This window comes from Lithobates pipiens, unplaced genomic scaffold (assembly GCF_037356315.1).
Source record: "Lithobates pipiens isolate NorthernLeopardFrog02 unplaced genomic scaffold, aLitPip1_a1.2 Scaffold_8, whole genome shotgun sequence".
In the NCBI taxonomy this organism is placed as follows: domain Eukaryota; kingdom Metazoa; phylum Chordata; class Amphibia; order Anura; family Ranidae; genus Lithobates; species Lithobates pipiens.
In genome coordinates, this window is record NW_027507903.1 from 531,021,440 (window position 1) to 531,048,102 (window position 26,663).

The 26,663-nt window shown below is 48.4% G+C and overlaps 1 protein-coding gene across 1 annotated transcript in view; it reads right to left on the bottom strand.

The window, feature by feature from the left end:
- GPAT2 (glycerol-3-phosphate acyltransferase 2, mitochondrial) overlaps positions 1-26,663 on the bottom strand; it is a 206,570-nt gene that overhangs the window by 167,382 nt on the left and 12,525 nt on the right. Inside the window, 4 exon segments of the mRNA XM_077469522.1 lie at positions 4,989-5,147; positions 19,864-19,974; positions 21,283-21,356; positions 21,431-21,544. Of these exon segments, the coding sequence (XP_077325648.1) occupies positions 4,989-5,147; positions 19,864-19,974; positions 21,283-21,356; positions 21,431-21,544 (458 nt within the window).

Sequence of the window (26,663 nt, forward strand, 5' to 3'; positions counted from 1 at the left end):
TAACCTAGATACTGGGGGGTCCACGACCGGAGGAGCCGACCACTTTTTGAGAAGGCTTTCCTCAAAAGGGGAAATGCACCACCAAATTTTTGGGGACGGAAAAGGTCCATTGTGGGCGACCCCATTCCCTATAGATGAATTTGTCAAAATAAGTAAAATACGGGAACACCTTAGGTGAACGTGCTGGCTTGCGGGACCCAAAAGGGACCGGTACATCAGCAGAGGGATCCGCTGGCTCCTGAATCTTCAGGGTATCACGCACAGCTGTGATAAGTGCTCCAACAAGAGCTTTGTCGTGCCCGAACCCGGACGGGGAATCATCCTCACTATCCGAACGGTCCTGGTCAGCCACGTCTGATAGGTCAGAGCAGGGGTCACCAGCAACAGCAGGGCCAGAGTCTGCATCAGAGCTCTCCCCAGAGGACGGGGGGGGGGGGGGACCGGGGCCTCTTAGGTGCACCATTTCTGGCATGTGCCGCCTCTATCTTAGCAACATAGGAGTCAAGGACTGCCGTCAGGGTGTCCATACGCACCACGCTAACCGCAGTTAACCCGGTTGCTATAGCCTGGATTTTGGGGGAAGAAACACCAGTTTCTGAAGTCATGCTGACCCTAGCCTGTCTGCCACCTGCGAGGGGACTTAGGATAGTGAAGGTCCCACCTTCTTGCTGCCGCCAAGTGGGGGGGGGGGGGCACTTAGCGCTAGATTCACCACCCGGGGGCGTGCTGTGAATGCCACTAGCAGTGCCTGTAGTCCCTAGGAGGTTCCCAGTTGCAGAGAGGAGAAAACTGTGTCAGCAGCAGCAGCTATAAACAGCGGTGAAACGTTCTGCAGAGCTAGGATCAGCGTTCAGCAAAGAGCCATCCAGTGTCCTGTACACAGGAAACAGCAAGTGAGAGCACATGTAATGCTGCCACAAGAGAACAGCGGCGAAAAAAAGCGATTGGGCTTCAAGAAAATGGTCAACAATGCAACTAATAGGAGATCCTAAAGAAGATGGCTGCTGAAGCTCACGAGGGGAATACCAGCTTTCCCATATCCAAGATGGCCGCCGGAAAGCGCCATGCGGTGACAGAACAAAAAATAAAAAAACATGCTGCCTGCCTACAGCCAGAACAACCTCCACAAACACCTTTTGGGACCCCCCAGACCGGGACCAGGACCAATGTCAGCTGCACAGAGCCCCCACAAGTGAGAAAACAGCGAAACACATACACGCGCACACACACACACACTGCCTGCAGCCACCCCCCTCAGAGGGGGGGGGGGAGTGATAGGGACTTGGGAGAGAAGATAGGGAGGTGAGGTGGCCCCCGAATCGACCCCCCAGGGAATTCCCAGCCGCTCACCCCACCGAGGCAAGGAGAGCTGTACTTACCAGTCCTGAAGAGCTGGGAGGCATTCCATCACAGACCTACTTCTGCGCAGTTACAGGGTAGCTGTTGGCCTGGTATACTGTGATCCAGACAGCAGTAGCCCGGTCATATGTATACCCTGGAGCATTGAAGCTCGCCGACCACCTCTGGAGCTGAGGCATGTCGTGGCCTGCCGAGCCTTAGATGCGGCCTGCTCACGCTCGATGGCCGGACTGGGGAGACTACAAGGATATCTTTAACCAGCCTGTCACCCAGCCAGCAGTTGATGAAAGATCCTGAGATCTTCTATCTTGCGCAAAAAGCAGCAATCCTGCAGCAAAAAACATGGACTGAGAGGGCCCACAGGGTTCCTAGGTCATTCTCCTTACTAGGCAAAATAAAAACTGAAGCTGCTGGGAGCAGTGAGGAGGGTTGATAGCACAGGGTCCGCCCCCCTGGGGCGGGATTAAAAGTTCTGTGTATTGTGTAACAATTTTGCCTAGTTCTCCTAATGGCAGGCTATACAACCCATTTAGGCTGGATTCACACCTGAGCGTAGCTTTTCAAGCGTTTTTTGCGGCGTTTTTTACCGCGATTCGCGGCGTTTTTTACCGCAATTTGCGTGTTTTTTACCGCCATTCGCGGTGTTTTTTGCCACGTTTTGTCGCGAATTTGTGCAGGGCAAAAGGTCACCAATGTTAAAAGAAGAAAAACGCCCAAATCAGCCCGATTCGCGTGACAAAAAAGGGTCCGGAACTTGTTTGAGCTTCAGGCGTAGGGCTTCAGGCGACTTGGAGTGGAGATGTGAACCATCTCCATTGAGAATAATGGATTTTTTTCCCCTCCAGCGTTTTGTAGCTTCAGGCGTCAAGCTACAAAACGCTCAGGTGTGAATGGGGTCTTAGTTACAGAGAGGAGCTGTGTCGGTCGGTGAACAGAAAATACTGCTAGTTTCATGTAAACAAAAATTGCCAAAAAAGGCTTAGATAGCCATACTGATTTAGCAAGAGACAAATCTGGTTATTGTATTGTTTATGTACAATACGCCTTTATTAAAAACTCAAACTTTTTTTTTTTATTATTATTAAAAACAGTGCTATTTTTACAGAATACAGTGGGTAAGGCTAGCTGTGGCCAGGGGTGTGTATTAGCAGTGACAACGCTGTTCGCTATGTCCAGTGCAATATCTAAGCACAAAATCAAAAATTTAATATGCTGCAGCTTATCTGAACCCAAAATAAAAAGATTAATACACTGCAGCTTATTATTCCTTAGATATGGCGGCTGAATTCGATACATTTTTTCCCAAACTATTCCTTTATTTTTATACCAGTACACACTTCTGTCCTCAGGTGACACCACTCCATTGTACTGTATCTATGGAGGAGCAGCCTTGTCACTTTAGGCAAATAAACTGCACTATATTAAATGTATTTCTGTTAGGTTTACACAGCCTTTAACCACCCAGGCCAATTCCGACATTTCTCTCCTACATACACATTATAATAAATATATATATATATATATATATATATATATATATATATATATATATATATATATATATATATATATTTATATTAGTTTTGTTTTTTTAGCGAAGACCCTAGAGAATACAATGGCAGTTGTTGCAACTTTTTATCTCGCACGGTATTTGCACAGCAATATTTCGAAAACACTTTTTTTTGGGAAAACATTTTTTGTGCTTATAAAAAAAAAAAAAAAAAAAAATTCACACACACACACACACACAAAAACAAACAAAACAGTAAAGTTAGCCCAATGTTTTTGCATATTGTGAAAGATGAAGTTACGCCGAGTAAATAGATACCCGACATGTCACGCTTCAAAATTGCACACGCTCATGGAATGGCGCCAAAGTTCGGTACTTAAAAATCCCCATAGGCGAAGCTTGAAATTGTTTTTACTGGTTACATGGTTTTGATTTACAGAGGAGGTCTAGAGACAAAATTATTGCTCTCGCTCCCACCGAGGCAGGGGGAGCTGTACTTACCAGTCCTGCAGAGCTGGGAGACATTCTATCACAGACCCACTCGCCGATCAGTACGGGGTGGCTGTTGGCCCGACACACTGACGCAGACATCAGTAGCCCGGTCATGTGTGTGCCCCAGAGCATTAACACTCACGGACCTCCTCTGAAGCTGAGGCACGTCGTGGCCGATCCAGCACATAGCTCTGGTCTGCACACGCTCGCTGCCAATGCTGGGGAGACTACAAGGATAAGGGTATCCAGCCTGTCACCCAGCTGGCTGTTAATAGCAGATCACAGGATCTGTAGTCTTGCGCAAAAAGCAAAGCTGCAGAAAAAAAAATAATAATAATAAAAAACATGGCCCGATGGGCCCGCAGGGTTCCTAGGTCCTTCTTCACTAGGCAAAATAAAACGGAAGCTGAAGCATCATGGCAGGCTGAGGGGTTGTTACCTAGGGACTGCCCCTTGGGAGGAACGAGAATTTCTGAGATTTTTCATTGCATGTTAACATGTTATGCCTAGTCCTCTCCTAAAGGTGGCGCAACAACCCAATGGCTAAAGAGAGGAGCTGTGTCAGTCGGTGAACATAAGAGAGAAAAAAATTTGAACACTTTTATTCCTATTACAAGGAATGTAAACATCCCTTGTAATAGGAATAGGACATGACAGGTCCTCTTTATAGTGAGATATGGGGTCAGTAAGATCCCACATCTCACCACAAGGCTGGGAAGCCAGAAATCAAAAAAATAAATAAACCGATCACGGCTTCCCAACCGAGGCAGCGCTGTTTTTTTGAATGTAGAGGCTGGGCGTGATATTGTAACATCATGCCCGCGCTCCATCGATCATAGAGACTCTGGCGACCATCTGGTCCGCCTGAAATCTCTATGATCAACATCCGGGGCTGGTAGATCCTGTGTCCGACTCACCGATCATAGCGGTGAGTCGGTAGAAGCACCGGAGGGCGGGGGCAGCGACGAACGACACGCCCCCCTCTCACCTCCCGTAAGAACAATCATTCTTATGGTGTAGTGAATCGCCGGCTGAAAACCGCAATATCTGAATGATGTCTGTAGCTACAAGAATCATTCAGATATCCCCGCTCAAAGTCAGTCATGTGAAATGATGGCGGGCGGGAGGTGGTTAAGGTTCCTAATTTTTAATTACTAATACAAAATATAAATGTATGCCACACAACTTACAGCTCTCTTTGCCCACAACCTTCTGGGACACATCATAGGTCACAGAAAACAGTAGGATTCGCGCATGTGCAGTGGGAAGTTAGCTGTGAGGTCGCAAGGCTTTCCACTCTAAACATGCTGGCGCCTGAGAGCAGAAGACCAGCAAAGAACCAGGCCGGGTAAGGATGGCACTGGATCCTTGGACAGGCAAACGTCCTATTATTAAACGTCAGCAGCTACAGGGTTTGTAGCTGCGGACTTTCACTTTTGTTTCTCTCTAGGGTGAAGATCCCCTGCAATTGTATGTGGCTATAAAAAAATCTTGGGTTTGCACACAATTTCTTCTCCTATTGCAAAGAAAATAGGCAAGGTGTAAAAAAAAAACTAGAATAAATGAATCAACACCATTGTTTAAAAATAATATCCTGCATTCTTGAGTAGTTCTTTAGAAATATTACCTTATGAGAAACGGAGATAGAGTATGCTGGATGTGTCGCAGAATCCTCACCACCTCCTTCTGACCACTGCCATTGCCTGGAGTTTTAGCACAGCTCAATGATTTTCCATGTTTTTCTATGTCATGCTCCTCACGTTCACCCTTGACTGTGGCCTGGACACTGTTGAAAAAGACAGCAAAGAATAAACAGAAACATGGATTATATTAATGTGTTATGTGATTAAAATAAGAATCTGAAAAAATTCTGTTAATGAACACAATGACACTTTGATTTTCAGAATTATTTAAGCTGAATGCCATTTAGCTGTGAAAAATACTAGAGACTGATTTTACAATAATACATGAATAGAAGGAAGAGCATGAAGCAGTGGAACACCAGTGCCTACATTGTCATATATAATCCAGATACATGTCAAAATTAAGAATTCAGTTCTCTTCACCACCAGTTTCCCTTACTCCAGATGCCGACGCCTGCAACCGAAGCCGACTGAAGAATTGACTTGGGCAAGGACATCGCTGGATCCTTGGACAGGCAAGTGTCCTTAGATTAAAAGTCTGCAGCTCAGCCCAACGCTACAAAGGCATCCATCTTGCAACGATGGGGAGATCGAGAGCCACACGGTCCTCCTCAGCCCGGGGGTCGTCCCAACCTCCCCCGGGCTCTTCCTCCTCCCTAAAAGCGTTTTTCCAGCCGCCCGGGATGCCGCCGGGCGGAGGCCACAAAATGGCGCCGGACGGCCCGGCCATGCTACAGCGGGATCCCATGCCACCGCCGCTACAGCAGCAGCGCGATCGCCACCTGGAACTCCCTCATCCACACTCCACGGACTCTCCCTGGGAGAAGGGCGACTCGTGCCACTCCCCCCCACTCCTCACGCGAGCCCCGGTGTGACCGGGCCGCGTTTGAGCACAGGCCGCAATCCGGACTAGGCTGCGCTGGCAAGATGGCGCCGGCTGGCCTGGGGGCCCAGCATAGGCACTCCATGCCTCCATCCCTGCCAGGTCGGGAGGGACCCCAGGACGGCTGGTTGTCCCCGCAGGAGCCCACGCACATCGGGACAGCACCGGGGGTGAGTGACCAACCTTCTCCCCCCACCTCACTGTCCACAGGACAGGACGCCACCCCGCAGCTCCCCCAGCCTTTTATCCAGCGCTCAGAGGCATTTTCCCGCTTACTGCGGACGGCCTCAGACCTGGCCATTGCAGATCTTTCTCCCCTCTTCATCTGGAGCCACAGAGGACCCCCCAAAGCCCCCCCTGTTATGAGTAGGACGCAGCACTTCCCCTGAGTGAGGAGGGGGCCCGACCCACATGGCAGCCACCTGCTCCCCCCAAAGCCCAGAGGCAGCCTCGTTCCAGAGACCCCAGTTTACCCAGAGACCAAGCAGCTAGTCACCCCTCCTATGCCCAGGTGGTCTGTCCCCGCTCTCTACACCTAAAGGATGCCCAACCGGACCCCTCACCCTGCTCTCCCCATGCCACTTTGTGATCAGACCCCTGGAACCCTCCGCCATCCTGGCCTCCCTCTATCACCACGGGGCCACAACAGGGAGACTCCCCCCAACCCCCCCCCCCCCCCCCCCGACACCCACTGCCTCCCCAATCCTCCCTGGGGCAACATGGGGATGGATACCCCCCTGGCACTCCTATCTGACAGCCATCCCAACAAAAATGACTTTAAACAGCTCGTGGCAGACGTGAAAGCCACCTGCCGTGCTGACATCCAGACCCTACATGCCGGCCTTAAACACCTACCTGAACGGGTCGAGATGGCGGAGGAGAAGATCCAGGAGACTAAGCTGGCAGTACACCGCACCCAAGTGGAGAATTCGGACCACCGACTCCTTATACGAGACATGCAGGAGGACCTCGATAACAGAGGCCGTAGGAACAACATCCGCGTTCGCGGCCTCCCTGAGACCGAGGGATCGGAGGACCCGCAGACCTCACTGCAAACACTGTTTAACGAAATGTTGGGAGAGGATTCGGCCAAACGTATTGAGATGGATTGAGCCCATTGGGCTCTTTGACCCAAAGGTCCAGCCTCCAAACCGAGAGATGTTATCTGCGGGATCCATTCCTTCCCCCTTAAGGAAGACATCATGCGCAAATCCCACTCTATTCGCAATCTCATGTTTGACAACTCTCCGAATCAGGTTTATCCGGATCTCTCCTGGATAACCCTCCAAAAACATAGGCTGCTGCAGCAACTTCTCAGAGCCTTACAGGACAAGAATATGCTTTATCGATGGGGTTTTCCCTTCTGCCTCACAGCAAGACACCAGGGGAAGTCACGTCCCTTCGATACCCCAAGGACCTGGCCTCCTTTTGTGACACTCTGGGCATACCTGTACCCAAAATTTCTGAATGGGATCTGATTGCATCTCCACCACCTCTGCCAGTGATCTGGCAGAAAGTTCCCTCGGCTAAACGACACAGGGGACCGGAGCCCGACCGCAGATCGCCTAAACACGGATCCCCCCACCCCCCCCATCAGCAGAACTTCCTGCCTTTTTCTTTCCATCTTCTATATCTCGGGTCTGTTACACCCCCCCCCCCCCCGGATGGCCTGAGCTTCACATGGTTTTTATTTTGAACTGTTTTTTTTACCCAGGGCTGGCCTAGGCTGAGTCCGAGGATGGATCGACTCCCAGGTTACTTGTTGACCCCCCCCCCCCGTGGTTTTCCACCTGTTGGTTCCTTCGAAGGTTACAAACTGCTGGTGTCTCCCTGACCTGGTTTTCTCCCCCTTCCTTTTTTTTTTATATATTTTTGGTTTGGGGACGCCTGGATCAGGAGACCTATAGGAACCGCTTAGGCTCAGTGTCCCTATAGGACATCTGGACCTGGCTCATGTTACTGCTAATATTGGTTCTGTATTTTGTCTAGGTTTCTACCCTCTTTTCCCTCTAGATTCTCTCTCTACTCCGCCTCCTGTGCGGGCTTCTGCCAGTGGTCCTTGTGGTCGCCAGCCCTTTTCCAGCGGTCGCCTCTCTCCTCGGGACACACACATCTCCAAACGGATTAAGCCAAGTATGACTATGCCCGATCATCCCCCTGACTATGGCTAAGATACTATCACTTGGGGCGTGGCCTGGACGGAGACCGAGATGGCTGCCTAACTTGGGAGCTCCCGCATTCCGGGGACGTTTTAGCTGCACATACGGGAGCCTACCACCCTTCCCTGCTATGCACAGATCCACCAGAAGCTCGTCCGTCTCCCGCACCCCTAAGGATCCCCAGACCCCACAAGGGAGGCACATTCCGGAGATATTTCGGTCCCAGAAACACCAGGCCCGCGTGCTTCTGCAGGCCCGGTCCCCGGCCTCGCCTGACGAACTATCACCTGCTACCATGCCTGGAGCATCCCTGTCTGCGGCCGGAGGGACTCATCCGCCGAGCCTCCTGGATCTGGAGAAGGTGGCACAGGACATTAAATGTACAGTGACAGCGGCGATTGCAGATCTTAAGGCCGACATCCTTGCGGTGGCTCACCGCATGGACAACGTGGAACAGACCACACAGACGCACGCTGCCGCCATTCGCCAGGTACAGTCTGCCTATGATTCCCAACTTGCCCAAGTTTTTGAGCTTCACAGGCATGTCGAGGACCTCGACAATCGGGGCCGCCGGCACAATATTCGGGTGCGAGGGATCCCCGAATCCGTCGAAACTGACGCCATCCAGCCAACACTATGCGCCATTTTTAACGACCTCATGGAGCGGCCGGCGGACTCCCCCATTGACATGGAAAGGGCGCACCGTGCCCTCCGTCCTCCACCCAGAGACTCTGAGCCCCCCAGAGACATAATTTGTTTCCTTGTGAATTTCCCCCTAAAGGAAGAAATACTCCGCAAGGCACGTATGAGAGGCCGTATACTGTTTAATGGAACTGAGGTGAAGCTGTTCCAGGACCTTTCGCAAATTACCCTCCAGAACAGGAAGGCATTGCGACCATTACTGGAAGCCCTGCGCACCAGGAACATCCAATATCGTTGGAGATTCCCCTTTGGCCTATCCGCATCCTCCAGGGGGCGCTCGGCTCTCCTCCGTACACCTGAAGACCTGCCGGCTTTTTGTGCTCAACTTGATCTCCCCTTTGTTGAACTTCCGGACTGGTATTCCATTTTCTTCCCAGCTGAACCTTGGAGGCCGGTGACGCTCAATCCTTCACCGAAAGCGGTTCGTCAGCGATCCCGTCATCGTAGGCCTGGACCGATGTCGCCGAATGCCCGCCCGGTACGCCGCGACTCACGTCAGCGCAGCCCCTCTCCTCCGTTAATGAGAGGGGAAGATTTGGTGGAATGAGGATCTCTGTTGCTGCCGAAGATCTGCCGTCCGTGAGTACCACACCAGCCTCTCCACCCCTCCTCCCCCGGGACCTGCCTTGCTTCTCCCTCTACCCCCCCTTCCGTTCTCACTGACGGCCCGGGTTGTTTGTTTTACCCACAAGATCCCTTCGTTCTCTGACCTGGTGCCTATCCTCGAAGTTGCCCTTCAGCCCCTCCGGACGACTCCACCCGCACGGACCACCGTTCTAGTTACTATGTGCCCGCTGCTTGCCACTACTGCCGACTCGTTTTGACCCTTCGTTTCGACTCTTCGGAAATCGGAAGGGGAGAATGGATTGACCTATAGCATAAATGTCGCTGGGGACGGCGTTCCCTTCGTATAGTGCGCAGTGGAGACCTTACCTGAATTGACTTCATCGTGCCTCCGCCTCTTCTCCACGCGCAGCTCCCGGCAATAGACTTAATGCACAATGTTCCTGCGATGGATTCGTTCGCTGTTCTCTGCCGCTCACTCCCCTTCCAAGAACCTGTGACACGAAGCCTCTCACGTCTCCCGAGGAACTGCAACATGCGCCTTCCTACCTACTAGCTACTGGCTGTCCCGCAATCTTTTCATTTGCACCCATCAGCATACCTGGAAGCATGTGGACCCTGAAAGCCCCCATCTGCTGAGCTCTCTCTGGAGAAGATCTCTAATGGATATATCCTGGCATACACCTTACCCTCTGGATGGGGCTACTGCACCGAGGGGGGGGGGGGGGTTGTTGGGGGGTTTTCTCCCCCCCCCCTCCCCCCCCCTTTTTTTTTTTTTTTTTTTTTTTTTTTTGTTTTCTTGTTGTTGTTGTTCTTTTTCTTCTTCCCGCATCCCCTTGAACTGGCTGGTGCACGGACTTCCTTCTCCTTGACCGGCTTCCGGCTTTTCCTTTTTTGTGCTCAATTTGTACGGCGATCTAGGCTGTTTGAATGTTAGCTAAACTCTCTTTCATGTTTTGTTCGCAATTACTGCATGATATTATGTTCACAGTTTGTTCCTGCTGTTTCCATACGTGGTCCTCCCTTAGGATCCCCCCCCCTTTTTTTTTGGTAGGCTCCCCACTACGCTCGGGCCCACCTTGCAATAGGTGGAGTCCCCCTCACCTCCACTTTCCCCCCCGGGACGCGGCCATCCTGCGATCCCCGCCAGTTTTACAGTCCCCACACAGCGGTCTCTTTGAAGACCAAGCTGACATACCGGAATCCCCCCTCCACCCCTTTAGGTGGGTAGCTGGTCTAACCCTACCTCTGGTTATCCCCCCTCCGGATCCCCACCCTTGTCTCCTTTTTCTCTCCTCCTCTCGCTTCTTTTCCGACTCTTCCTTCCCCTCTCTACCCTCCTTGTCTTCTCTTCTGTCCCTTCCCGGCCCTCTCTCTCGATCTCGCCTTTCTAAACCCCCTCCCTTCCCCTTCTCTTTCCTCCCCTTCTTGCCCTTTTTATCCGCTTTCTTTTTGGGGTGTAGCCCCCCCTCTATCCCTACCCCGTCTAGATCCCTACTCCTACTGACCCCGGGTACGGGTCTTGCTTCCGTTTGCCTCTGATGATGCGGCCCTCTCCCCCGATTAGTAGCCCTCTACAGTTGAAATGTGTATCCCTTAACGTGAAGGGTCTAAACTTACCGGAAAAGAGGTCCCAGGTGCTCTCATCTTTAACCAAATTTAAGGCTCACTTTATTTTTTTGCAGGAGACGCATTTCCGCTCTGATGCCATTCCGAAACTGTCTAACCACGTATACCGGTCTGCCTTCCATGCCACCAATCCTGTTGCGAAATCAAAGGGCGTCTCTGTCCTTATCTCCAAGCATGCCAATTTCCATTTGACTGACTCCCTGGTGGACCCTGAGGGCAGGTATGTCTTTCTCAAAGGTACTTATGCATCCACGCCAATCACGTTGGCCAATATCTATTGCCCCAACGAACACCAGGTCACCTTTTTCCGCAAAACTTGTGCCCTTCTGTCCTCCTTCCAGAACGGAATGCTCCTTCTGGCGGGGGATTTTAATGTACCCCTAAACCCTCTTCTAGATACGTCCACCGGAACCTCATCGTTGCCCTACAAGGCCTTACGCCAGATCAAAGCCCAACTGCAAGCCCTGTCCCTCCACGACGCGTGGCGCACCATCTATCCCTCGACTAAAGACTACACTTACTTCTCGGCCCCCCACCAAAAATATTCCAGGATTGACTTTTTCTTCCTGTCCCAAGCTGACCTCCCCTTCCTGCACCATTCCTCCATTGAACCCATGTTCCTCTCTGACCACCATCCTATTACGCTCACACTATCTTTCCCCGAATCTAGCCCTAGGACAAAAATCTGGCGGTTCAACCCGTCCACTGTTAAAGACTCTCTCGCCCTGGAACGCATCCGCACTCGTCTGCAGCTTTACTTTCAGGAGAACTCAGGCTCGGTGATCTCCCCGATCTCCCTCTGGGAGGCGCACAAATGCGTGATCAGGGGAGAGCTGTTGGCCTTGTCCTCGCAGGCCAAAAAACTTCACCAGGAACGTGTATCTTCCCTTATGCAACGGCTGAACTTGCTCGAACTCGCCCACAAACAATCTCAGGCCCAATCCACCCTTCAGGACCTGATCCAAACTCGCACTCTAATCGCGGAGGAGTTGGGCAGACGTGCTAAGAGGCGATACATCCTTGGCCAACGAATCTTTTATGAACATGGCAACAAATGTGGCCGCCTCTTGGCGCGCTCTGTTCAGTCCGCCAAACTGTCCCCCACTGTACACAACCAACGGTCCTCTAAGGGCCCCCTATTGACTAAGAATGCTGACATCGCAAAGGAATTTGAAACCTTCTATACCAAACTTTACAACCTCCGACCGCCCCGACAGTCCCAGACTACGCGTGACACACACAATGCCCTTATTACGGAATTTCTTTCCCTCTATGGCCCTAAATCTATCCCCCCCCCCCAATGTGTACAGTCTCTAGAGGCGCGGTTTTCGCCCCTTGAGCTAGATACTGCCCTTAAACAAATGAAAGTTGGTAAAAGCCCGGGTCCTGATGGGTTTTCCCTTCAATACTATAAGACTTTCCAAGATGTCCTTTCCCCTAAACTACTCCACATGTTCGATGCCTTAGCTGACCCGTCTGCGCAACCAGGTGAGATGTTGAGAGCTCACATTTCGGTAATACCGAAGGAAGGCAAGGACCCCCTTCTACCGTCTAGCTATAGACCGATCTCGCTACTAAACGTAGACATAAAAATCTATGCGAAGATTCTTGCCAACAGACTGCTGCCCCCGATTCCTGACCTCATCCCTAACGACCAGGTGGGTTTTGTCCCGGGTAGGGAAGCCAGAGATGGCACCACCCGTGCTTTAAATCTACACCACTGGCTCACCTCGTCCAAGACCCAGGGCTTTCTGCTCTCCCTTGATGCCGAGAAGGCGTTCGATAGAGTGGCCTGGGACTACATGCAAGCAGTCCTGACATCCATGGTACTGGGGGATCGCATGCTAGCTTCCATCATGGCACTGTATTCCGCCCCCACTGCGGCGGTGAGAGTAAATGGCCACCTATCGAACGCCTTCCCCATCACCAATGGCACCCGCCAAGGCTGCCCCCTCTCCCCCCTAATTTATATCCTTACTCTGGAACCCCTCTTAAATAAACTCAGGACAAACCCTGATATCAGGGGGGTGGTGGTGGGGGACAGGGAATATAAGGTCTCCGCGTTCGCTGATGACGTTTTGCTCTCCCTGACGTCCCCGCGTACCTCCCTGCCCTCTCTACTCCAAGACCTTGAGGCCTTTGGGAGAATTTCCAACCTCAAAATTAATTATACCAAGTCTCAGGCGTTAAATGTCACCCTGCCCCCTTCCGAAGTCACCCATTGCCAGGACGCCTTTCCCTTCAAGTGGGAACGGACCGCGATCTCCTACCTAGGTATTAAACTCCCGCAGCACCTCCCGGACCTTTACTCTCTCAACTTTCATGCTACTTTGATCCAAACCCAAAACTATCTTAAAGATTGGCAACATTTAAACGTGTCATGGTTTGGCCGGGCGGCCTTGCTTAAAATGATTGTACTACCTTGCTTCCTTTACCTATTCCAAACCATCCCTATAGCCCTGCCCCATTCTTTTTTCTTATCTTATCAGCAGATGTGCTCTACCTTCTTATGGAAAAATTCGCCCCCGAGGATCAAATATGCCCGTCTCACGTTACCCAAATCAAAAGGTGGTATTGCCCTCCCGGACCTTTACAAATACTATGTAGCCTGCCATCTCACTAGAATAGCAGACTGGAACATCCACTCCCGCGATAAACTTTGGGTCCTTTTAGAAAATGCCTTTTCTCCTATACCTATCCACCTTCTTCCCTGGTTGCTCCAGTCACAATGGCCCCCGGCGCTGGCCAAGCACCCATTTATCCACACCTCCCTGTTACTTTTCAAGAAACTCCCAGCTGGATTAGATTTTGCTCCGACCCCGGGCCCCTTGACCACGCTACGAGGCAATCCGGATTTCCCCCCTGGCAATTCACCCACATTTCTTCGGCGAGAATGGCCCTTCGAGGACGTTCTGGCCTCTCACTTCTACCCAGGGGGTAAGGTTGCCTCCCATGCCACTCTCGAGAGCCTCTCCAAGTCCTCCTCCTTTCCATTCTGGACATATCGGCAAATTCGCCACTTTCTTTCCACCCGAGATGCGCCTAACTGCTGGACGAGACGACTCACCCCCTTCGAGGACTTGTGTAATCGCAAGACACCTCAGAAGCACCTTATCTCCCTCCTGTATGCTCTCATTTCGGACCTAGGTGTCCTAGACCTCTCCCCATCACAATCCTCCTGGCATAGGGAACTAGATACTTCCTTGTCACCCGGAGATTGGATGAGAATTCACGAATATGCACACGGTGGCTCGATGAATGTTGCTGTCCAGGAGAATGGATATAAAATCCTCACGCGATGGTATAGGACCCCCTCTCGCCTCCACAAGTTTTCCCCCGCCGTCCCAAATACCTGTTGGAGATGCAATGCTGATGTTGGGACGATGATTCACGTCTGGTGGACTTGCCCAAACCTCCAACTCTTTTGGAGGGAAGTCCACAGACTTATCCTGGCAGTTACCACCTATAACCTAGACTTTACACCGGAGCAATTTCTTCTCCATCACACGTCCCTGTCCAAAAAAACCTACTTTAAATCCCTAGCTATGCACATGGTCAACGCCGCAAGATTGTGCATCCCCAGACATTGGCGGACCACACACACCCCAACTCTGGGTGAGTGGTTTGCCACTATCTCCAGGATTGGTGACATGGAAGAGCTGATTCATATTGCGCAGGAAAGGACGGAGAACTTTTCGATCACCTGGGCCTGTTGGTCACACTTTACCACTACCGCAGATTTCAAGCAACACGTTCCCTCCTCTAGTGCCTAAACCCATTCCCGGGCTTCTGGAACCTTCCCCTGCTCCCCCCCCCCCCCCGATTGATTCTGGACGTGGGGCTGCACCCCCCCCCCCCTTCTTTTTCCTCTCCCCGCTCCTTTTCCTCTTCCTCTTTATTTCCCTTCCTGTCATGTCTTTCCCTTTCTTTCCTTCCCCTTTCTTCTCTTTTTTCTCTTCCTCCTTCTCTCTCCCCCCCTCTTTTTTTTTCTCTCCCCCTCTCGTCACCCCCCCCCCCTGCCTTTTCTTCTCTTTCTCCCTCTCCCTCATACCCGGCTGTGCCGTTTCCGCCATAATTGACCCTTCCCCTCTGCACATATATCATTGGGAGGTTTGGACGTGTGCTGGTCGCCGTCCGGCTTCCCTCTCCTTTCGCCTGTACTCATGAGTTGTGACACTTGCACTTACCATAAAAGAATGTTGGAACGGACTGCTTCCCCCCTACCGATTACTGGGTTTACCCAGGAGATATTTCCTGCCCTTTCGTAAGTCTTGCCTTGACCTGTATTGTAAGCTAAGCCTGTTTTGCTTATGCATGTTTGTACCTGCCTGTGTTATAACCTTAATAAAATCTTTATGGAAAAAAAAAAAAAGATACTATCACTTAATGTACATGGACTAAACTCCAATAAAAAAAACGACATCTCGCGCTCCGGGAATTTAGGCAGTCCAGGGTGGACATAGTGATGGTCCAGGAAACACATTTTAACCGAGATGATTCCTTTAAGTTTGCCTCTAGACATTTCCCCCAGGTATACCAGGCTTTCAGCTCAAGTAAGAGGGCGGGGGTTGCCATACTTTTCAAGAAGGGATCCCCCTTTACGTGCACATCGACATACCTAGACCCGAAGGGCCACTATGTCATCCTCCGCGGTACCTGGTGGACACAGGCCCTGACCTTATGCTCCCTCTATGCCCCTAATGTTCGCCAGCACCGTTTCTTGTCTAGAGTGCTATCCCACCTCTTTAGGACGCCCTCCGAGCTTCTGGTGATGGGGGGGGAGGGACTTCAATCTCATTCCATCCGTACCACATGACCGCCTTGTGGTGAATCCACAGGCATCACAAATCCTGAGGGACTCTAAGCTGTTCCGCCAGCTCACCAGAAGACGGGCTCTTTTTGATGCATGGCGAACTCTGCACCCGCAGGACCGCCAATACACCTCTTACTCGGCCCCCTATCGCACTCACTCGCGTATCGATCACTTCTTCGTGAATAACAATACATTGAGGGCCGTCCGATCTGCACACATACTACCCATTTCCTGGTTCGATCATGCCCGATAACTATGACACTAGACATTGGGGCGCCCCTTCATAAGCCATGCAGTTGGCAACTAAACAACTACCTATTGCAGCACTCCCCGGCCAGAGCGGAGCTGGAAACCTCGCTCCAACTGTATTTTGCTGAAAACAACACCCCAGACGTGTGGGCGGCCCATAAGGCGGTCATTCGGGGTCGCTGCCTTGCGCTCTCCTCAGCTTTGAAGAGAGACGCACAGGCCGCCAAGCTGATGGCTGAGGGGCGGTTGAAGACCCTTGAGGCTAGGCTTCAGGGGTCTCCCCCTCTGTGTCACTGGTTAAACAAATTGTACAGGCGAGATTAACTCTGCGGGATCTCGCGCTAGGTTCAGTTGAAAACGCACTCATTCGTCTACGACAGCTCTACTATGACAAGGGCAATAAAGCGCAGACCCTGCCGGCCAGGAAGCTGGTCGATCGAGCACAGGCTTCCACGCCCTCCCAAATTAGAAACGGTAGGGGAGACCTTCTGTCCCACCCGCAGACACGTTTGCAGACTTTTACACTGACCTGTACAACAAGCCAGACATACCCCATGACCCACCAACCCCTGATTTGACCGACCGCATCCCCAAGTACCTAGAAAACATAGCACTGCCCCGTTTGAGGGACACGGACCTTCAGGATCTTTACACTCTAATTACTGAGGAGGAACTGTTAGCAACTGTGAAGGCTATCCCGGCCCACAAATCTCCAGGGCCAGACGGGTTCCCGTACAAGTACTATAAGGCATTTCTACCCATTCTGAGCCCCCACATGACCAAATTGTTTAACTCCTTTCTTAAATAGTCCCCTGTCCCGACTGAAATGCTTGCTTCTTTCATATCCCTCATGCCAAAACCGGACAAAGACCCGACCTCCTGCGCCAGTTATAGGTCTATTGCTATATTAAACTCAGACCTAAAAATTTTTACAAAAATCCTAGCGAACCGCCTCAATGCGATTCTTCCCGCCCTAATCCACAAAAACCAGGTAGGCTTTATACCTCTCAGACAGGCGGGCGATAAACACCAGGAAAATCATTGACCTCATCAACGTAGCTAAAAAACCAACCTCCCTTCTCTGGTCCTGAGTCTAGATGCAGAAAAGGCATTTGATCGTCTGAGTTGGCCCTTTATGACAGCAACTCTGGGAAACATGGGCTTTAAGGGTCCTTTCCTACATGCAATACAACACCTTTATACCACCCCCACCTCGCAAGTTAAAACCCTGTTCGCAACGTCTCCGACTTTTTCTATCGCCAATGGCACTCGCCAGGCATATCCGCTTTCTCCACTGTTGTTTGCACTCTGTGTGGAGCCCCTGGCTGAGGCCATTAGGAGCAACCCTTATATCAGGGGAATTTCGGTTCAGGCAGGGAATTCAAAATATCACTTTTCGCGGATGACGTCATCCTCACCCTGACACAGCCTAGGACCTCACTGCCCAACCTACATGCGGAACTGAGCCGATATGGGGCGATCTCGGGATATAAAATCAACGCCTCCAAGTCGGTGGCCCTCCTGTTTAATATAACGCCAGCGGAAGGGACCCACTTACGTTTGGCGTTTCCCTACGGATGGGAGAATTCCTCTCAAATATTTGGGGGTTCTTATTACCCCGTCCTTCCACACCCTGTACCAGACCATCTTCCCCCCTCTCTACCGGGAGATTAGGGAACTTATCCACAAATGGAAGGCACACCACATATCGCTCATGGGGCGGATCGCGTCCATTAAAATGGTAATTCTCCCCAAACTTCTTTACCTGTTTCAGACGCTCCCTGTTCCGATCCCCTACACGCACCTTTGTATGCTCCAGAAGGACTTGCTGAAATTTGTGTGGAACTTTAAAAAACACCGGGTCCCTGGCTCTGTCCTGACTGCTCTGCGCTCGGACGGCGGCCTGGCATTTCCTGACTTGGTTAGGTACTATCAAGCGGCACAGCTACGGGAAATAGTCTCATGGTTCCCACAACGGTCATACAAGTGGTCGTAGATAGAAAAAATATGGCTAGCTCCGGTACACCCAAACAGTTTACTCTGGGGCGTGGATGTAGCGATCGATGCAAGCCGGCTGTTAGGGCCGATGGCCCAGCTTCGCCAGCTTTGGCGAAAGCTCTCCCGTGAATGCAGGCTTCACTCGGAGTCATCTCTGATGACCTTGTTTCTTTGCAACCCTAAGCTCCCGGATAGCTTAACCCACCAGATGTCATGGCCCTGGGCATCCCGAGGTTTGTTCCACCTGGGACACCTAGGAGACCCCAGAACGAGAAGACTGCTGTCTTTCTCGGAGCTTCAGGCCAAGCACGACCTCCGCCGACAGACGTTCTACAGTTACCTACAAATCAGACATTTTTGCGCAAACCATAGCCACGAGACTCCAATTCTCGCCACCCTCCCCATTTGAACTGATTATACTTGAAGGACAGAACCGCAGGGGACTGATCTCGGACCTATACCTCATCCTCAACTCACACCACTTCCACATAAGGGGCAAACACAAGTACATGTTACGATGGGAAATGGAGTTGGGTGAGGAATTTCCACTGGAGGCTTGGCAGGGGGTGTGGAGACGGGCAGTTAAATCCTCCCTATGTACCCTTTATAAGGAAAACTCCTATAAAATACTCTTCTACTGGTAGCGGACCCCAGACGTACTTCACAAAATATATCCCTCCACCTCTGACCGTTGCTGGCGTTGCCTAAAAGACAGGGGCACCCTGTTCCATATATACTGGGCCTGCTCCCTGATATCCCCATTCTGGAACCTGACCCGACAGCTCCTTATCCGTCTATTTGAGGTGCCTGTACCGTTTGAACCCAAAAATAGCTAAGCCATCCCCGAAGCTCCTACGGCACATCCTCACGGCAGCCCGATGCCTGATAGCCCTTAACTGGAAGAGTCAAACGGCCCCAACTATGGAAGCCCTTTACTCCAGGATAAAGGACATAGAACTTATGGAAAAAATGACTGCTAGAATACGGGACAGGCTGGAGGAATTTGATCTGGTCTGGGGGAGATGGTGGCTGCTGGAGGACTACGGGCGAACCGAGTTAGGTATGGCGACATGGATCTCTGGCTTTTTCCTTCTTTTCTGTTTTTTTCCTCTTAACCCTCTTTGTTTATACAGCAGACTCTTTCTGCTACGTTTTAAGTGTTTTGCATAGGTCGCAAAGCAGATCCCGCCGAGCTATTGGGGTGCTGGAGCGGACAGCTGACTTCTGGTGTCTTCTGTCCCCCAGCACTCTGCCAACCAATTTATTAAAAACTGTTGTATATGCCCGCGATCCGTTACTACATACTGCATATTTATCCTTGACCTTGCAAAGTCTTGCAGATACACTGTTACCACTGTATACCTGTACTACTTATCCTCCTATGCAACAACTGAAAATAAATAAAATGTTATTTGAAAAAAAAGTCTGCAGCTACAGTATTTGTAGCTGCTGACTTTTACATTTTTTGGGGGAGACTGGAGCTCCTCTAAGTTTTGCTTTAAACTGCATACATTCTGTAGCGTTTGCTCTACTTCTGCTATGATTGCCATCCCATAAAATACAAAAACACTAATTTGGTATTTGTTCCAAAATGCAGTTGCTGTGTGTATGCAAAACAAACCAGCACAGGGTGGGGCTATCCATTTACAGAATTTCTACCTTTTCCTTAGCATTAAGATAAATTTCACCAATAATGTGCTATGTACTTATTAGAAAGGTGGCACTGCCAATGGTTACATGGAAGAGTAGGACTGTGCCCAATATTCCGCTTTAGCGTATTTTACTATGGATTAGAAAAAGCTCAAGAAAAAGGGACTATAAAAGCAAAAAAAAAAAAAAGAAAAGAAAGTTAAAATTATTACCTGGGATGCTTGTAGACTGCTTCTGTCAAGTCAGAGCGGACATCCTGGTCAACTGATTGCTGCCATACAAAGATTACACAACACAGTCTTCTGACTAACCAGCCGCGATATCTATGCATCAAGTGAAAAAAGTGTCTTAGTTGAGATCAGCCAACACTTTGGCTTTTTTTCATGCCATTCTGTTCCCTCCCTCATTTGTATGGTAATGTAATGGAAACACCAGGGAAAACAATATTAACACTTTAAGGGTCCATAATACACACTAGGCCACTGAAAGGTACCAGAACCCCTGGCAGAAAAAGCAGCATTAAACATGCTCATAGTGGCTCTTATTCACACAAAACCCACACATACCCACAAAAGTTAAGGAGAGGCATTTCCTTTTATAAGAATTTTTTTGCTAAAACCTTGCCCACTACTCAAATTTTAATCAGTGTATACTTACAAACGCTAAACGCTCCTAAACATTGAGCGTTTATGCCTGTCAAGCATTTTCTGCCCAAAAGCTCTTAAAACGTGATGATGGGGTTTTTTCTCTGCCTGAAAATCTCCTCTGCAAATATGTCTGCAAACATCCTAATGTGCATGGACAAATAGGCAAATATACAGCTGCTTATAGAGGCTTAAAGGGTTACTAAACCCACAACAGTAAAATCAGTCTGTATATGCAGTAAAGCATGCTTGCTATACTCCCTGTGGAACCTAAGGGGTTCACATGCCACAGGCACAATTACTTGCGTCAAGGAAAATTTTGCATAACTTTAATATTTTTTACACTTAACTTTATTTTTATTACACAGAAGACCAAAAGTCCTTTATGGGTTAGCATTTAGTTGCGACAAGTTCTGTTTAATGGAGGATCATGGGTCTATTTGACCCCCGATGTCTCACCTGCCTTCCACTGAAGCTATTAGAATGCAGATTGAGTGACAGCCAAACCTGGAAGTTAAGTAATTGCTTCTGTGTTCATTGTAGCTAGGAAATCTCAGCAATTGGACATTCACCGATTTCCTTCACCTCCACCCAGTGGCACCTGCCAAAGGTATCCAGGACAAGTGGAACAGTGGAGCCCAGGTAACATAGAAGGGGGCACATCACCAAGGGTCAATGGAAGCGTTCCGGTGGATCACTTCTATCTCACAGCCAATAGGCGGGTTGTAAGACTTACATGCACTCCTGGCTGCTACAGTGCATGTGTGTAAAACCGTACCTCCAAAAAGGTTTACCTCCCCTGTTCTGGAAATTCAGCACCAAGGCACCCCGAAAAAAATAATTCTACACAAAGCAGCAGCTTGCATGGCACGAGACATATGCAATTACAGGTAAGTGATGTTGCCACAGCTATATAGGAAACAATTTTGACTAAACTTCAGCTTTCATGTAAATTGACTACAATGTTTATATTATTTTATGCAGTACCGTGTATTCTCCTCTGTTATATGGATGAGATTGCAGAATCCAAGCCTTGTGTGCCTCTTGTAGAAAAAGCTTTCCTAGACAGAAGAGCAGGATCCATATTGTGAATCACACTAAAGCAGAACAAACAGATTCAAGTCCCGGCACTCACCATACTTTTAGGAGTACATGACTGACAAGGCTGCCCCACAAATGGACGTAAAATGCCATGGAAAGGGGACACTGTCTCTATTTTCTGGCCCAAGCCAAAGGAAAAGATTTTGCTCTGAAACATCAGAAGACAATGATTGGCAGCAAAGACAGAAAAATCTTAACAGGATCATAAAATACAATTTAATGATTAGACATATTCAATCAACTAACGCCATAATGGAAGTTCATATATGTGAACCCATTTTACAAAGCTAAATTTGTGTTGCTATATTGAATATCTGTGGAGAGAAGTGACACCCTTTATACACTACTACAAAGTTGTAGGTTCTTGTGTCACCTGCCTGCTCAGAGTATTGGGTAAAAGCATTGCAGCACTAATGAAAATGGTGTATGCATCGTTTTTAGTCTTTTCTGGTGTGATAGACAGCTTTTTCAAATGAACCAGCTGTCAGAGTGTAACGCTATACTGAGGAGGGATTTTGGTGGTGGTGTTGGGGGGGGGGGGGGGGGACTAATTTTTGATTGTTTTCTGTACCATGCAATCTTTGCATTACATAATCTTGAGCCCTTCACACTCCATGTTACATAATGCTAAACCCTGCACTTGTGATATAGATTCCTGACCCCTGAGCTCTCCTGCACTCTATGGTATATATTACTGACTCCTGCGTTATACAGACATTGTGTAGTACATTTCATGCTCCTGACCACTGCATTCTGTACACTGGGCTTATTATGACCAGTGCACTCCAAGTACATTATATACTCCTGAAGGCAGGTGTGTGCAGAAATACATTGTAATTCTTTATTTACTGTATTTTTCAAACTTTATAAACACAGAAAGAATAAAGAGACAGATTTGTCAGTTACACAAGGAAAGTGCCTAGAGCAAAAGTAACAACACAAAGATTCCCAGGTGAGTTACATCATAAGACGGAGCAGCCTAGTCCTGTCATTCTACCCTGAAAAAAAAAAAAAAAATTAGGATCATGCACCTACACCGTACTCAGGAGGGTACTGTACTCTGTTGTGGAACTGCTCTTCGGTATGGTTCACTTCCCCATCAGGTTTTCCCATAGTTTTGGATTTCATCGACCTTACTTATCCAGAGTCAACTGAGGGGGCTGAGATCTGTTTCCAGCATAATGGAATGCAAGATTTTGATGTTCTTATAATGTGTGAGGGCAATGGTGTCAGGTATAGAAGAAAGGTGGCTTAATATCTTGAATTTCATATTAGAAATTTTGTAGAGCAGGGCAGTCCCTGAAAACATGTATTGGAGACCCTTTGTGCCACTGGCATCTCCAGCAAAAGACATGAGTACCTTGCGAATAGTTTAAGTTTTCAGAACCCTGTAACAGTGAACTTGCAGTTTAGAGCAGGACTCCTGTATTTTCCTGGAAAGAGAAGATTTGTGGGCAAACTACAGAATCCTTTGTCGTTGTTCTGAGTAGGGCATGTAGCGTATGTTGGGCCTGTGGATATAAAAAGTCTACACACGCCTGTTTAACCACTTGCTTACTGGGCACTTAAACCCCCCTCAGTCCCAGACCAATTTTCAGCTTTCAGTGCTCTCACATTTTGAATGACAATTACTCAGTCATGCAACACTGTAACCAAATGATTTTTTTGTCCTTTTCTTCATACCAATAGAGCTTTCTTTTGGTGGTATTTGATCACCTCTCGGTTTTTTATTTTCTGCGCTATAAATGAAAAAAGACCGAAAATTTTGAAAAAAAATGAATTTTTCTTCGTTTCTGTGACAAAATTTAGCAAATTAGCAATTTTTCTTCATAAATTTTGGCCACAATTTATACTACTACACATCTTTGGTAAAAATAACCCAAATTTTTGCATATTATATGATCTGTGTGAAATTTATAGAGTCTACAAGCTATGGTGCAAATCATAAAGATTTGCAAAAAAAGATCACATCTGATGTACTAAGGCCTATCTCCATTCTTGAGACCCTAACAAGCCAGGAAAGTACAAATGCCCCCCAAATGACCCCTTTTTGGAAAGTAGACATTCCAATGTATTTAGTAAGAGGCATGGTTAGTTATTTTAAGTTGTCATTTTTTCCCATAATTCTTTGCAAAATTACGATTTTTTTTTTTTTTTTTTTCACAAAATTTTCATTGTAATAGCTTATTTCTCCCACACGGAATGTGCATACCACAAATAACACCCCAAAATACGTTCTACTACTCCTCCTGAGTATAACGATACCAAATGTGTGAGACTTTTACACAGCCTGACCACATACAGAGGCCTAATTTTGAAGTAGCACCTTCAGGCATTCTAGGAGCATAAATTACACATTTCATTTCTCAACCACCTATTACAGTTTTGAAGGCCCTGGAACACCAGGGCAATGGAAACGTCCAGAAAATGACCCCATTTTGGAAAGCTAACACCCCAACGTATAATCTATGAGGCATAATGAGTCTTTTCAATGGTTCATTTTTTTCCAGAAGTTTTCGGAAAATGTGGAAAAAAATGAAAACGCATTTTTTTTTACACAAAGTTGTCCGTTTATAAGATATTTCCAACGCATAGCATTTACATAGCAAAAATAACACCCCAAAATACGTTCTACTACTCCTCCTGAGTATAACGATACCAAATGTGTGAGACTTTTACACAGCCTGACCACATACAGAGGCCTAATTTTGAAGTAGCACCTTCAGGCATTCTAAGAGCATAAATTACACATTTCATTTCTCAACCACCTATTACAGTTTTGAAGGCCCTGGAACACCAGGGCAATGGAAACGTCCAGAAAATGACCCCATTTTGGAAAGCTAACACCCCAACGTATAATCTATGAGGCATAATGAGTCTTTTCAATGGTTCATTTTTTTCCAGAAGTTTTCGGAAAATGTGGAAAAAAATGAAAACGCATTTTTTTTTACACAAAGTTGTCCGTTTATAAGATATTTCCAACGCATAGCATTTACATAGCAAAAATAACACCCCAAAATACGTTCTACTACTCCTCCTGAGTATAACGATACCACATGTGTGAGACTTTTACACAGCCTGACCACATACAGAGGCCTAATTTTGAAGTAGCACCTTCAGGCATTCTAGGAGCATAAATTACACATTTCATTTCTCAACCACCTATTACAGTTTTGAAGGCCCTGGAACACCAGGGCAATGGAAACGTCCAGAAAATGACCCCATTTTGGAAAGCTAACACCCCAACGTATAATCTATGAGGCATAATGAGTCTTTTCAATGGTTCATTTTTTTCCAGAAGTTTTTGGAAAATGTGGAAAAAAATGAAAACGCATTTTTTTTTACACAAAGTTGTCGGTTTATAAGATATTTCCAACGCATAGCATTTACATAGCAAAAATAACACCCCAAAATACGTTCTACTACTCCTCCTGAGTATAACGATACCACATGTGTGAGACTTTTACACAGCCTGACCAAATACAGAGGCGCAACATGCAAGAAACACCGTCGGCGTTCCAGGGACACATAGCCTGCACATACCAAGAATTACACCCCCAAATACATTATGCTGAGCAAAGGGTAAAGAAAAGATTACCTGTGGTTTTAGAAGTGCAGTTGTCCACAGGAGGATATCACTGGTCCAGGCAGCAGGCAGGGACTTGGTCAGCAACAGCGAACACAGTTTTTCAGGCAGCAGGCAGGGATACTGTCCATATTACAGTCCAGGGTTAGTGCAGAGATGTCAGCAGTGCCAAAAATATTGGTCCTGGTAGTAGGCAGGTCCTTGTGGTGTGGTCAGTGCGGCATGATGGCAGTAAGTCCTACAGGCAGCAGACAAAAGTAGAGCCTCGTTCAGGACAGAATGGGGATAGGGGTAGAGGCTTCTCCCTCCCAAATCTCTTTGAAGCCTCCGAGTCTCCAGACCCTAATCTAGGAATAAGAAAACAAAGAAAATTGTTTTCTTCTTCCAGAAAAACTATACTGGAGCCCCTCACATATGTGAGACCCCGTGTTGAATCCCACTAGTCCAGTTGCAGAATACAAGATCAGTCCAAGAGGCAGGCAAATATCGTGGTCAAACAGTCCAAGGTCAGTTCCAGATCAGGCAGAGATATATACAGAATCGTTAGACAGAAGCATGGTCGAATAACAGTCCAGGGTCAGTTCCAGATGAGGCAGAGGTATGTACAGAATCGTTAGGCAGAAGCGTGGTCGAATAACAGTCCAGGGTCAGTTCCAGATCAGGCAGCGGTATGTACAGAATCGGCAGGCATAAGAGTGGTCAAATAACAAGCCAGGGTCCGTTACAGAGCAGGCAGTGGCATAAGGGGTGTGAAGGTGTATGAAGGCAGGAACTGAGGATTATGTTTACCATACTTCACTAAAAATTTATTGAAGTATGGTAACGCCGAAAACAGTCGCCTATACAGAGGCCTGGTTGGGAAGGACATTGTGCACAATAATAAGATGTGTCTCTTCTGACTCCTGCTTTGGTACACGCCTTACATCTTTTTTGGCGTCTTTTGCCTGCTGGTGTGGGGGGAATTTTATCCGGAAAGTGGCGCTCGGAGAGTCGACTTACAACGTCTGATCGGATATTTTCTGGTGGGCCGTTTGGGAATAAAAGGGCTGTGAAAACTTCCTCCTGGTAGCCAAAGAAACGTTTGGGGTTTTGGGTGGCGTTGCTGTAAATTACATATGAATTGTAAATGGCCAATTGAAAAAAATAAATTACTACTTTTTTGTACCAATGATATGTCCGTCTTGAGACCAGATATGGTTCCATCATTTGGTCGTTGAAGTCGACTCCTCCCATGAACAAATTATACTCTGAAATACATTTGGGTTTCTTTACGGGGCCATTCCTTCTGGGGATTTCTACGAAGGTATCGTTGTGGATAGAAGATAACATGTACACATCTCTTCTGTCCCTCCACTTCACTGCCAGAACCTCCTTGTTTCTTAGACTTGCGGTTTCTCCTTTCCGCAGCTTCTTGTTCACCAGACTTTGAGGAAAGCCCTTCCGGTTCTTTTTTACAGTGCCACACGCTGGCGTCTTCTTCCGGTGAAGGTTGTGGAACAGGGGCAGAGATGTGTAGAAGTTGTCTACATAGAGGTGGTAGCCTTTATCCAGTAGGGGGTATATGAGGTCCCAAACAATTTTTCCGCTGGATCCCAAATAATCCGGACAATTAGGGGGCTGTAGCTGGGTGTCCTTCCCTTCGTACACCTTGAAGGAATATGTGTACCCTGTGGCTCGGTCA